Below are 14,981 nucleotides of genomic sequence, written 5' to 3' on the forward strand. Positions count from 1 at the left end.
GAAAGATATCAAACATGGCTAACAGAGAGCACTTGGCCTCAAATTTCCAAAGAGATACATATTTGGGAATGAAGACCAACCGTATTATATATAAGCCAAACAAGAGAAAATAAAAACTATTATTTTTATAGTGATAGTTTCAATTGGAATACTGTTTTCCTTCTTGCTACAATGTTAAAAAGAATAACTTCAGTAGGCAAAGAGAATGGGGAACCATTCAAATGACCCAACAAACAACTACATTTGCAACCTGTAAATACTGCTTCTCCATATAAGTAGTGCATCACAAATTGCATGTATGTTTTTATGTGCCTTTCCAACAAGCCTCCAAATTATTGTAGGCAATAATTACCTGATGATGAATTTGTATAAACAAATTATTTTGCCTATATTTAAAATAGGGCATGGGGATTTGGAATCGAGGATACGGATACATTGGCTGTTGAAATAAGAATAATGAATTCTTTGTGGGTATAATCCAGGGATTTCATGAATGATCTGGATAGAAAAGTGTTAAAGTCTATGTGAGGAAAAGGGGGGGGGGGACTTAGAATTTACAGTATTTACCTCTACTGTGATGTCACAAGGTCAGATGGGCAACCAGTTTTACACGGCAGGTAGCCTACTTAATATTCGGTCTGTTTGAACAGGTCACTCACTGTTGGAAGTCTACAGTAATGGTGAAGTGCCCCTAATCTAGCATCTATTTTCACTTGCTGGAGATGAGGGGAGTGAATTTATAAGCCATGGAGAATGCGTTGGTCGGGGATCTAACCTCTTAACTCTCCTCGGCCTCCAGGGTCAGAAGAGTGTTTTAAATGAAAGCTTATATTGTATGTTGTTGACAATATTATTTGACCCATGTCTCCAAGGCCAAAATCAACATCTCTTTTGTGTAGACATGTTACTGGAAAAAGTGATCTAATAAACAGTAGAGATGCCATTTTCCTTCTAGATCTTTTTATGTTCTGTTCTACATCTAATGCAAGTTTTGTACCATACTTGAGGAAAAGGTTTTGCGCTGAGCACTTAGGAGCATAATCTCCCAGGAGCTGCACCTGCACATTCCTCATTCATCTCAATAGGGCTTGTGCAGGAGAATATACCAGAACACTTTGATTTACATTATATTACTACATTACATTACCTGCCTTTCCTGCCAAAGTAACGCATGGCAGCAAACAACAAGTGATAAAACAAATAAAAATATTTAAAAAAGAAAACACATACACCTTAAACATCTTTAAAACAATTCTAATGTAGATGTAGACTGTCCCCTTATTTTTTGGGAAGTATGCATGATATTACAGATTATCTATCTCTATCTATCTATCTATCTATCTATCTATCTATCTTCTATCTACATAAACCCCACCCCCCACCCCAGATACACTTGCGGAACACCCTGGAACAACCAGGGCTATTTGTACCTAACCCTGTCAGAAAATGTTCACAGTTTGTCAAGGAGTGCCTACTTCATCCTCTTCAACAGCTGATTGGTGCTGTGATAATTTGGAGAAAACTACACACACAGCTCTGGGGCCTCATCCAGATAGTGATATGTGATCACAACTTACTCCTGTTTATACACCCCACCCCCCGACCAAGCTCGATTGCAACACATTTCTTTTTATTTTTATTTGAGGGGTATCATGAGGATAAAGGTACCCCAAAGGGCTGCTGGAAGCAAAGCTTTTTTAGATGTCCTCTTTCTTCTGTGTTAAAATTAAGTGCTGGTCAATCAACTGAATGTTCCATTCACACTGAATATTCCATTTGAAGAATAATTTCAGTAAAAAGTTTCTCTAATTGTTCAAAAATCAAAATGATGGCTTTTTATTTAGACATTTCTGACAGTTAATTCAAACGTTTAATTTCAAAGTTGTCAGGCATAACAGCCTGCAAATGACATTTTCTGGGTTAAAAACCTGAGATCTTATCACTCCTGTTTCAGAGGGAATTACGAAGCTTCATTTTAGAAAGAATAAAAGAGGGCAGATTTCCCCAGTTTTCAAATACCTCTATATGGCACATATACATGTTTATTCAATTGAGTCTGGCAGGGTGGAGGAGAAACTAACATACACATTCAAGAGGAGACTGTAGTTTACTAAGTCATAGGAATGAATTCAGTGTAGGACTATGGCAATCATTCTGTCAGCACTAGTTTTTTAGCTTCCTGGATGCTCCCCAGTGGCAGAGCGTATGTTATCACTGCCTGGGGTGTGTGTTCAGGGCGCCCCCCCACAAGAGAGAAGGCAGGAGAGGGGCGGTAAATTTGCTGCAAACTCTTCTCTCTCTGCCCCCCAAAAGTACAGCCCAGGGTGGTCCACTTCCCGCCTCCTAGCTACAATAGTGCTTCTCCCCTGCGTGCCATTCTGCAGGTTCTCTTACTTCCCAAAGCCAGTTTCAGGGTGGGTGGTGGGGGTGGGTGGGGAGAGAAGTGGGAGGAAAGCCATCGTGAATTTAAATAGTTTTGCATATATAGTGATCCTCCTGCCCAGGTCAAATGCAGCCCACCAGCAAGGTCTGATGTCCCTGCAAGATGCCCCTCCTGTTTTTTTCTGCCTGCTCAGGGCTGTGAAAATACAGCAACTGGCAAGTGCCTTGCAGACCACAAGGCATAACTAGAGGACTGAGTCTAGCCTTGTAGCTAACATGTTGTGTTGGCTTGATGTATACGCTGCCATCCCAGGGCAAATTCTTATGAGTAGATGCAGGAGATTTAGCCCTTAGTCAGGCCATGGTCTGCTAGTACATTTGGAGTACTGTCTGTGAATTTTGCAGCGGCTCTTGAAGCTCTCTGCCTGTTCCCTGAATCCTTTTGTCCAGAGATAGAGGTCAGATTTGGGTCCTCTTGCAAGCAAAGGATGCCTGAATGAGCTATAGCTTATCCCTAAGAGTATCACAGATTTCTTCATATATTGCTACCTTCTGTATGTGTTTTTGGAGCATTCAGCTTTTTGCTGTGAAACGTGTGCCTTAGGCAGGTGCAAATTGTGACCCACTAAGCTTAACAGAGCCCATCAGCCAAGTATGGTGGCCCATCAGGGATTTGATAAACTTCTTACTTTTGCTGCCTACTGGGGTTATCAAGCACAATGGCAAACCACAATGCATAGCTAATGGACTGTGTTCAGTTTTTTGGGTCACAGTTTTTGCAGGCTTACCATCCTTCGAATGATATTCCTGTCACAAGCTTGGGCAGTTTGAGATAGCTAGGCCTGTACAACATAGCTGCAGTTCCTGCTTCAGGTCGCCACGCAATGCTTAACTATATGTCAGTTTCTTGTTAAGTAGATTGGGGCACAGGAATTATGGAAAAAGAGAGTGCTTTCATAATACAATATTTAATATATATATATTTATTAAGTTCTCACTGCACTCATTTTTAAAAAAATATATATTCTCCTTACATTTCTGTTTTTTTTCTCCTTCATGCTATGGCAGTGGTGCTCCATGCTGATGAGACAATACTTGGTGCAACCCCAGGCAGTCATTTTTCAGGTAATTTCTTAGGATACCAAACTCCTGTCTCATACTTTTTCATGTATGAAGCAGGTCAGATTCCCCAATTATGGCGGGAGTACCCTGGCTGTACCCAGATAGACTGGAGATCAGTCTAATTCTGCTCACGCCCACACCAAAGCCCATGCAGGTGGAAAAGGTAACATATACTTTTTAAAATCTTAGGCAATTAGGATATTAGCACGAATAAGGCCCTAGGTGAGACTTGCCCAACTTTTTGACCCACTGAATTGCATGCAGGCTTGCCAGCTATGTAACAACTTCCTTGTTGTTGTTTTTTACTTCCAGGCAGGTATAAAAAACAGGAGGCTTATTGAGCCAATAGTGGACTGGTAGTTTGCATTTGGCTTGGTCTCCCTTAGTTAACCAATGCTCTTTCTGCACAGTTTTTAATGTAATGAATGCAGGGTGGGTTGTTTTTGTTGTTGTTTGTGGTGGTAATCTTTAACACGAAGGCCACATGGTTTAACATAAGGTTATTCACCTGTTGCAGAAAAACATTGCATTTTCCCAGCTCTCCAGGTATAGTTTGCATTTGATAAAATGTGGTTCTCGTACCCCAGAGAGACCATTCATTGCTACTCTACACAACTCTCTACCGAATATAGTTTGTGATGTCAATGGCAATGAATAGTACAGCCCTTAGAGTTGCACGGACACAGAATTGATTTCCTAGCTGAGTTACTTTTTATGGTGGTGAATACCAGCGAGCATAGCTTCTCTGTTTCCACATCTCTATATAACAGTGCTCCAATGTGTTAGTTATTTAGTTATTTATTTGAAACCTATTCATTTTCCTTTTCTTGCACTAGATTGCACTGCATAGTAAATTTGTTTGAAAAGAGCAAACAGTGGAAGTACTGCCCCGCCAATCTGCAAGCAAGCTTCTGTCCCTTGGAATAAAACTATCCCCCATTTATTATATACAGGATATTGTGCTATTTACCTTGGAAAGGATTTGCAGGAATATTGTCCATAAAGCTAAAAAGAAGTATGAATAATTTGGCTTATTGTACAGAAATGCCCCAATTCTGAATGTTCAATGATGAGATAACTCAGGAGATTAAAATAAAAGATATTTCAACGTTAGGAGGACACAGTGGCTACTCATATACAGTGGTACCTCAGGTTACATACACTTCAGGTTACAGACTCCGCTAACCCAGAAATAGTGCTTCAGGTTAAGAACTTTATAATGATTATAAGCTATTTGCAGACATAATGGCGGAAAGATTAAAGAAGGTCTTGATTAATAAAATTCATGGTGATCAAACAGGATTTCTCCCAGGGAGACAATTACGGGATAATGTAAGGAATTTGATTGACATTATTGAATACCTGGACATGAAAATAGACAGAAAAGCCGCACTGGTTTTCATAGACGCCGAAAAGGCATTTGACAATGTTTCCTGGAACTTCCTAAAGAAGGTTTTGGAAAGGATGGGAATTGGCGAAAAATTTAGAAGAGGCATAGAAGCAATATACAAAGAACAGAAAGCAAAGCTGGTGATAAATAATAATACAACAGAATATTTTAACATTTATAAAGGGACCAGACAAGGTTGCCCCCTGTCCCCCTTATTATTTATTGTAATTTTGGAAGTACTTAATAAGAGACTGAGGGAGGCAACAGAAGTGAAAGGAATTAGAGTAGGAAAGAAGGAATTCAAAATTAAAGCCTTTGCCGACGATATTGTTCTGACTTTGGAAGATCCACAAGATAGTGTAAAAGAAGCATTACAAAAAATTGAGGAATTTGGAGAGGTGGCAGGTTTTAAGGTAAACAAGAATAAAACTAAAATGCTGGTTAAAAATCTAACTAAGGAAGAAACGAAAGATTTAGAACAAAAAGTGGAAATCAAGGTGGTGAAAAAAGTGAAATATTTGGGAGTGTGGATCACGGCAAAAAACATAAACCTATATAAAGATAATTATGAAGTTACATGGAAAAAAATAAAGAAAGATCTGGAAATATGGGGGAGGATGAAATTTTCCTTTTTAGGGAAGATAGCAGTGGTTAAAATGAACGTTTTGCCGAGGATGTTGTTTTTATTTCAAACTCTTCCAGTTATTAAAGGTTTAAAACAATGTAAAGAATGGCAGAGAACCCTGATGAAATTCATCTGGCAGGGGAAAAGACCAAGGATTAAACTGAAAATACTAACTGATAAAAAGGAAAGAGGAGGTTTTGCTCTCCCAGATCTGAGCCTATATTATGAAGCAGCGTGCCTACTTTGGCTAAAAGATTGGATAAAATTGGAGAACAGAGACCTACTGGATTTAGAAGGTTTCAATAATCGGTATGGGTGGCACGCATATCTCTGGTACGAGAAGGTGAAAGTCCACAGGGCTTTCTTAAACCACATTTTCAGGGGACCAATATATCAGGTCTGGGAAAGAAATAAGAACCTTCTCGAAAGAAAAACACCATGGTGGATTTCACCAGTAGAGGTCTTAACAATAAAAAAAAACAACATGGAAGGGAAGACAGCCACCTACGAAGATTTGGTAAGAAAATCAGAACAAGGGCTTAAACTTAAACCGTATGAGGAAATAAAGGATCAATTCACCGGTTGGCTACAATATCATCAGGTGAATGATATGTTAAAACAAGATAAAAGAAAAATGGGCTTTGAGGACAAGAAATCAAAATTTAATATAGAAATAATAGAAGGTAAAAACAAAACATTGTCTAAATTATATGACATATTACTGGAATGGCATACAAAAGACGAGGAAGTCAAAGAGGCAATGATTAAATGGGCAATTGACTTCGGTTATAACATCGAGTTTGAAAAGTGGTTGAAATTGTGGAATAGAGATATTAAATTTACGGCCTGTACGAGTTTGAGAGAAAATGTCTGGAAAATGCTCTATAGATGGTATCTTACGCCGGCAAAATTGGCTAAAATCTATAGATCAGAAAATAAGACATGCTGGAAATGTGGTGAAGTGGAGGGAGACCTCTACCATATGTGGTGGCAATGCAACAAGGTGAAGGTTTTTTGGGAAGCAATTTATAATGAACTTAAAAAAGTTTTTAAATATACTTTTCCCAAGAGACCTGAGGCCTTTTTGCTGGGAATAATGGGTAAGGAAATAAAAAATGAAGATAAAAAAATATTTCTCTATGCCACCACAGCCGCAAGAATTATGCTGGCACAAAACTGGAAAATAGAAACTATTCCTAACATAAGTGACTGGCAGGTCAAAATGATCAACTATGCCGAGCTAGATAGATTAACAGGCAGAATACGAGACCAAGACGACCAGAAATTTCAAAAAAATTGGAGTAAATTTTGGAAATATATTGGAACGGATATATAGGAGGAACTGGCGGTATTAGAAAAACTTTATCAGCTAATAACTATAAACTTTAATAAACTAACTACGCAATCCGAGATTTATTTGATACTTACCAAAAGGGTGAAGGGAAGTCAAAGGCTAAGGAGAGCCTAATGGTTATATTATTATTTTTTGTATGATTGTATGTTTTCTTTTTGTATAGTATGAAAATAGGATGAATAATTTATGTTAAAATGTTTATTTTTGTATCTGTTAGTTCTTTTTTCTTTTTTTTTTTTGTACAAATTCTGAATAAAAATTTACTTGCAAAAAAAAAAAAAAAGAACTTTGCTTCAGGATGAGAACAGAAATCGTGCTCATGCGGCACGGCATCAGCAGGAGGCCCTATTAGCTAAAGTGGTGCTTCAGGTTAAGAACAGTTTCAGGTTAAGTACGGACCTCCGGAACGAATTAAGTACTTAACCTGAGGTACCACTGTATCTACAAAGCTATATGTGAGTGCAGGCAGGTGGATTTTTTTAAAACAAAAAATCCTATGGCAACATTTCACATTGTTGAAGAGGCCAGTCACCTTTCAGCTGGAGATATGGCTTGTCTCTTCAGCAGTTCATGCAGATGAACTTCAGCGAAACATCCAATTATGTGCATGCTTCTTCTGCTTAAATTGTGACAGACAAATGGTTTGGGTTTGTTTCAACTCATTTTGAAATATAGGCCAATAACAGGATATTTAGATTGACCAGCAGAGCTTTTGTTTTGCATTTGATTAAGGTCCATAATTAGAACTATGGCATGGGGAAAGGAGTATTGTCTAGTAGGGTAGATAGATATTTTTGATTCCCACAGAAATATATTGTCTAAAAATTTGAGGGGGTGGGGAATATAATTATGTTTGTGACACTTGGGAGAGAGCCTCCCCAAGGTATTCCTTTCCCAGAAACTGTATAGGGGAATGACACTGGCTCCCCTTGCCTTTGTGACATTGGGAGCTGTTACAAATATACTTATCCTTAACACAGACTTATTTGTGTGCCTCATAACCAACACACTTAGGAAAGGGTAAATATATCTGAGAGAGGTAAGAGCAGCAATGGGGCAATGACTGCTGATGTCACAAAAGCCCTACTATTTGCTTGCCTGGCAACCAACACGTGTAAGAAAAAACACAAAAGCTGCCATGGTTGGGTACATCTGTGCTGGGAGGGTTGACATGGCAACCCTCATGGTCTGATCCCAGCATCCTGGTTGCTGGCAGGCCAGCAAACAGTTGCAAGTACTACAACACTGTGTGGATTTCTTCAAGCACAAGGTATAGGAAGGAAGGAGGCAGTGGCCTAGAGTGATAGTACAATTGAGAAAGTGGAGAGAGATATGGATGAAGCAAGAAATAGATATGAAATGGAAGGAATGGTGAGTCAAATACAACTGGGAATAGATGAGGCAAGCCATGACCTTATGCCCATCAGGGTTCCACCATTTGGGCTGTGTATTATGTTGAGCACATTCATAATTACTAAGAAAAGGCTGAAATCCTATGCATACGTGGGAGTAAGTCCCATCAAATGGTCCCACTTATGTGGCTGCAGCTGTATGGGATATTGTATTAGAGAAGCGGCTGCCAAATGGCTTGGTATAAATGTGAACAGGGGTGCCAACTTAAATAAAATATTGAGGGGGCAGGTAAGCCCCATAATCAATCACAATACGCGGTGCACACATACCATTTGAATGGCAATGCCCATCAACTTTGGGCTCCCCAGCCCTCTCAGATATTTATTGGGGGGGGGGGGAATGGGACCTTAGCCCCTAAGAGTGGGCACCTATGAATGTGAAGGTTCCCCTAGGTGTATTTAAGAAAGGGAATTGGACACATTCATGGAGGATAGTTCTAGTTACAGGTAGGTAGCCGTGTTGGTCTGCCGTAGTCAAAACAAAATAAAATAAAAATTCCTTCCAGTAGCACCTTAGAGACCAACTAAGGTGCTGCCGGAAGGAATTTTTTATTTTGTCATGAAGGATAGGTTAGCGAATAGCTATCATAGGTTAGCTTAGGTTAGCATTGGTTAGCATAGGTTAGGATAGGTTAGCTTTACCTATCATAGCTTCCACATACAGAAGCAGTATACTCTATGGTAAAACAAGGGAATGGCAACCACTTCCACGCTGAATTGTGAGCTCCCCAGTGTATCTGGCAGGCCAGATTCTGTTGAAAACAGTATGTTGGACTAGATGGGCTTTGATCTGATCCAGCACAGCAGTTCTTATGATTCATGATTTAGTCCCTCTCTGTGCAGTCTTATTAAACTGCTCAGAACCAGTTTGATGACAGCTGAAAGTGCATGTTCCTTGATAAACACTGAGCAGCTACATAAGCAAGTGACTAGACAAATATGGAGCAAGAACAAGAGCTTAGGGCTATATGAAATGTCACTTCATGTTTAGCTGGGACAAAAAGAGCTTTTGGAAATCAAGACATCAGCCGCAAAAGTGATAAACACAGTTGCTAAACTGGATCTATGTATAGCCACAGGCTCCTGGCATGGGATCAGTTTGACTCTAGTTAGTTTTGCATCCCTTTCTTAAAGCTTATAGCCTGCATAAGTTCCAAAAGTAACTTGTATTACCTTTGGAACATTTATTTGCCTTTTGTGGTAAGATGTGGGATATTGGTCAAAGGAAGGTTCTATTCACACAATCACATCAGGAAGTCAGGGCATGTAACAATAATTCATTAAAACAGCCAATATAGAATAAAGCCACAAGAATGCACATAAAACCACACCATTAGTAAAGCATTAGCTTTACTAAGGCCACAACTTACTTTTAAAATTCATTGTGTATGCATGTCAGCAGTTTTGTAGTGAATTCATGAGTAAAATACCAAAATAATCAGCCAGGGCTTAAAAGAGGAGCAACTGAAAGTAAAAGTTGTACAAAAATAGTACTGTTCCCCTTTTACATGTGTGTGTGTGTGTGTGTGTGTGTGTGTGTATTTGCCACACCCCTTCTCCCCTGGAAAACGAGGAGAGGTAGTTTCCTCAATGGGGAGGAATGCATACATTGCTTTTGTCCCATTGTCATCACTGACCAAACAAGTTTTGTAGGTTTTTGAAATTCTATAAAAACATCACAAAACCTGTTTGACTACAGCCAGTAATGGAACGCATTGGAGATTGGTATATATATTGCAGTGGAGTGCAAAAATAAATAGTCTGTTAAGACTGCTAGTTGAAATAATAAAGAAACTTAAGGCTTATTACTCCTGGCAAACAAAGTCATTCTGAATAGAAGTTTACACTAACTGACTGGAGGAGAAAGCAAGCGAGTAAAGCCCAAGGGGAAAAATAAAGCTTTGGAGAGTTACTTAAGAAGGAATCAGTAAGGGAAGAATAGATTGCCTTTTTGTCTATTTTGTTCAGGTAACCAATTAGAAGTGTTGTTGCTTTAGTCCCAGCAGAAAGATGGTGTGCATTTACAGATAAAATGCAATGATTAGTTCCATCATATAAAAGAAGAAGAAAATGTCAGCCTTTTGGCAAAATCAGTTGGACGGTGAATGCAATAATAGCTAGGGATGATCAAGGTATGTATGCAGGGGAGCTGAGGAAGAAATAAGGTTGAGCTGCAGACTTAAGAAGTGTAGAGAAAGATTTCAGTTCAAGCTTCATTGAGTGTGACTGTGACTAAAGGACGGAGTAGGAAGCATTACTCTTCTTGCTGAGAAATATTATTAATAATTCAATTTCTTACCTATCCTTCACTGTAAAGTCCCAGGGCAGGTTACAGCAATTTAAAATGCAATATTTAAATCAGTTTAAAACAAACTGCAACCATATCTCTCTCTCTCTCTATCTCTATATCTGTCTATCTATCGATCTATCTATCTATCTATCTGGTGTCAAAGGCCAGGATAAAGAGTTGTATCTTCTGAATACGATGGAAACTACATAAAGAAAGTGCAGTGCTCACCTGCCCATGGGGCTCAGTGAGGCAGTTGCCTCAGATGGCAGACTGGGGAACAGTTGGAAGGGGTAGCAGATCCATGCCTCATGGACTGTGCCATGCTGTTTATCATCTGTTCCTCCTCCTCTGTTGCTATCACTCACTCTTCAGTCTCCTTTTTTCTCCCAAAGATGGAAGGGGGAGGGACGCTGCTGCGTTGGGTGGGTGTGGTTTTGGCACTGGCAGGGGTGGTGGCTTGAGCAGTGGCGGTGGGTGGTGGCTTTGAAGATGGTGGGAGGCAGCATTTTCTGTTTTGCCTCAAGCAGCAAAACATTGCTGACCAGCGCTGTGATGGTTCCAGATGACCCTCTTTGGGGAGGGAATACCACAGCTTAGGGGCTGCCACAAAGAATGCCCTCTCCATGGCAGCTGTTCTGAATTTCTGGGGGTTGTGGAACCTGAGAGTGTCTGAAAGGCAGGAGATGTTATTTCAGAGATTTGGGGCCTCAGTCATTCAGGGCTCACTAATGTGAGGGCTTTGAATTGGGCCCAGAAATAAACTAACAATAAATCAGCAACTTTGTCAATATTATGCAACTGATATATAAGTCAAACCGAAGAACATTGTGTTCAGCGATTTCTAGCTTAGGATATTTGGTAGTCTTCCCCTTCTGGGTCAATTCATGAAGTTGGGTAGGCTTATGCTTCCTTCTCCTGCACAGATAGTGCCTGAAATGGACTCTGTGTAGCAGGAGAATGGTGTTTTTTCAGGGACTTGAAGGCAGTATATATTTTATTTATTTGTTGCATAAAACGTACACACCACTTAATTTGTAAAAAACAACAACAACGGAAAGTATGACAAACCATTGCTTGAAGAGTACACATGTTCATTTCTTTTCAGAAATATCTGTAATGGTTCCACCTGCGTTGCTGGAGGCAGTGTACCTCTGAAAATTAGTTTCTGGGACTCACTAGTCCAGAGAGCGCTATTCTGTTCTCAGGTTTCCCATAGGCGCATGTTTGGCCACTATGAGAACAGGACATTGGATTAGATGGACCATTTGCCTGGTGCAGCAGGGCTTTTCTTAACTTCTTACGTTGTTCTTTGGTCAATAGGTTTTGCAGGGTTTTTCTCAATGCAATGCAGGAATAACATGGTATCACTGTATAGTTTACCTGAACTTATACATGTGACTGTCCACTGCCACAAGGGGGCTCATTATTTTAAGGACAGAGAGGCAATTCAATAAAATAGTGTTGAGGACAGAATATGACAAAGTTAATTGACAGTGGAGTGTGCAGAAGAGGCAACATTATTGCAACTCAGGAAAGAATTTGCCGACAAAATGGGGTCTGACAATCTGGCAGAAGGATCAAGAGGTGAGAGTGGAAGAATGAAACACAGGGAACAAATAAAATATGTAGCAAGAAGAAGAAAAAAGGGTGATGCATGAGGAAATATGTGCACAGTTGTATGTACGCTGTGAGTTTACAGCAGCACAAATAAGCCACAGAATGTGGTTTTGTCTGTAGATTTCAGCATTCTGATCTTTTCAGTTTTCTTAAAAAAATGATTACGTTTCCAGACCTTGTGTTTGCAAAGACATGGTAAACTGTAAGTTGTTTAAAACTGTTTTAACATTCTTTTTTAATTGTTGCAACCCATGCCTGGACCTTAGGGTGAAGGGTGGGTTATTATTACTATTACTATTGTGTCTGCCGCACCTGGTAAAATATCAGCAATCCAAAGAGTAGCCATGGGACGCGGGTGGTGCTGTGGTCTAAACCACTGAGCCTAGGGTTTGCTGATCGTAAGGTTGGCAGTTCGAATCCCCGCGACGGGGTGAGCTCCCATTGCTCAGTCCCTGCTCCTGCCAACCTAGCAGTTCAAAAGCACGTCAAAGTGCAAGTAGATAAATAGGTACCGCTCCGACAGGAAGGTAAACGGCATTTCCGTGCGCTGCTCTGGTTCGCCAGAAGCGGCTTAGTCATGCTGGCCACATGACCTAGAAGCTGTATGCTGGCTCCCTTGGCCAGTAAAGTGAGATGAGCACCAAAACCCCAGAGTCGTCCGCGACTGGACCTAGCAGTCAGGGGTCCCTTTACTGAAAGAGTAGCCATTTTGGATTTCCAGCACTAGGGGTGGAGATTCAGTCACCTTTTATCTTCCCCATATTCAGATTGAAACATTAGGAGTGATTACATATAGAATAAAATAATTTTTTTAATAGTATGCAACTATTTTTGCAAACTGTTGGTGTTTTAAATTGTACATCACTATGGGTGCTTTGAGGAAGGAAGTTTAAACTTTTGCTTGCTTATTTGTATTTACATACTCTGAAAATAATTGTGACAGGAATAATAGTGATGATTTCTGTTGCTGCTTCTATTTTTCCCCATTGTGATTTTTCTATTATTTTTGCAATGGTGTATGTTCCTTGAGTGGTATCGCAAGTGATAAACACAGTCCATATTGTGGACGTTGTTTATGCCACAAAGACACAGTTACATTGCTGCGCCTTATGATCTTGAGCAGGAATGACCAACTTCTTTTGCCCAGGGAGGTCAGAAGCCAGTCAAATTGTGATGGGGCTAGATCCTCTGGCCATGAAGTTGCACTTCACACTTGTGTCCACTGGCCAGAAGAGTCCTCTTAGCAATTAATGTGAGGAAGCACAAGAAGCTTCAGGGATTAATGCAGACATTTCTGGAACATTTGGGGTTGACAACTACTGACAACTTTGGAGAGAAGCTTGAGAGTGTCACTGTGTTTTGCCAGGCTAGAAATTCTCTAAGGCTCAACCCTGTCTCACTAGTTTTGCCACACAAAGAGAGGATGCCTCTGAGACCTCTGCTAGATCACAGAAACCTGTTGGGTATTATGTCATGGTGCTCAGCACTGCTGCATTACACAGCATCCTGTTTTTGACCCGTAGCAATTCAAATGCCCTTGAAATGTGAAGCATTGTTGTGCGGGAGAGTAGGTAATCTTGTAATTGTTTTTCCCCTTTAAAAAGTTGTATGAGTGCTTTGACAGATCAATGAATAAGCTTTCACATATCTACAGTAAATATCCCTCAAAAACTGTTCCATAATTGTTGAGAGCATGAGATGGAGTTAAGTTTGTTACTTAGTATGGAGCTATGGGCATTCCCTAATAGGTGGTCATGACAATAGCCAGACCAAAATGTCTATTGCAGAAGAAGCACTGATTGCATTGCTGATGTGTAGTTCTGGTTTCCCCAGGGTACAGTGGTACCTCGCAAGACGAATGCCTCGCAAGACGGAAAACTCGCAGAACGAAAGGGTTTTTGGTTTTTTGAGTTGCTTCGCAAGACGATTTTCCCTATGGGCTTGCTTCACAAGACGGAAACGTCTTGCAAGTTTGTTTCCTTTTTCTTAAAACCGTTAATACAGTTGCGACTTGACTTCGAGGAGCAACTCATAGCATGCGGTGTGGTAGCCTTTTTTGAGGTTTTTGAAGACTTTGGTGATTTTTGAAGCTTTTCCAAAACTTTTCCGACACCGTGCTTCGCAAGACGAAAAAAACCGCAAGACGAAAAAACTCGCGGAACGAATTAATTTTGTCTTCCGAGGCACCACTGTATAAGCACACACACACACACACTCCTTTCAAAGCATGCAAAACAAGCAAGACCATTTTGTTTAAAGAGACTTTGTGAATCTGTGAATCAAGCCTGGGATGTTTCTCATATCCCTGGTTGTGGGATGGGTCTGAAAAACTATAGGCAGGAATTGAACATTGGGCTAAGGTGAACGTTCTGTCCACACAAGCCGTTCTCATGTTGCTATCCTCCAGACCTCTCGCAGAGGAGGCTCACGAAAAAGGGCTACAGATGATCACAGGGTTTGGTTTGGTTCATAGGGGGACAGGCAGTCCTTGAGAATGTTACCCTTTCTCCTCCCCCCTGTGTGTTGCTCTGGGGGTTCTGAGCCAATTTCAAGGTAGGGGGCACAGGGAGAGGAGGGAGGGAGAAAGCCCTACTGCGCTTGCAGAAATCCTTGCACAGGCTTCTGCTAGTGCGACTCATTAGTTGTATCAAGCCCTTAATCTATATTACAAACACTTGTTGAGACTTGAGGGGAAATCCTAGTTCCTACCTGCTTAAGGGCATGTGCCATAGAAAGGAGTGAGATTCATTTCCAAGCAACAGTGTATAGGAGGAATGGATTTGTATGTC

General features: G+C 40.4%; 1 protein-coding gene across 4 annotated transcripts in view; it reads left to right on the forward strand.

Annotated features, from left to right (window-relative positions):
- Positions 1 to 14,981, forward strand: part of PAX5 (paired box 5) — a 253,791-nt gene that overhangs the window by 145,523 nt on the left and 93,287 nt on the right. For 3 of the 4 annotated variants that reach the window (XM_080986922.1, XM_080986919.1, XM_080986920.1), the window contains one exon: positions 3,451 to 3,507. The exons of the other annotated variant lie outside the window; for it this stretch is intronic. In XM_080986922.1, the coding sequence (XP_080843048.1) occupies positions 3,451 to 3,507 (57 nt within the window). The remainder of the gene's footprint in view (positions 1 to 3,450; positions 3,508 to 14,981) is intronic. 4 annotated transcript variants of the gene reach the window in all.

This window comes from Podarcis pityusensis (assembly GCF_964106645.2).
Source record: "Podarcis pityusensis genome assembly, chromosome: 17".
Lineage (NCBI taxonomy): Eukaryota > Metazoa > Chordata > Lepidosauria > Squamata > Lacertidae > Podarcis > Podarcis pityusensis.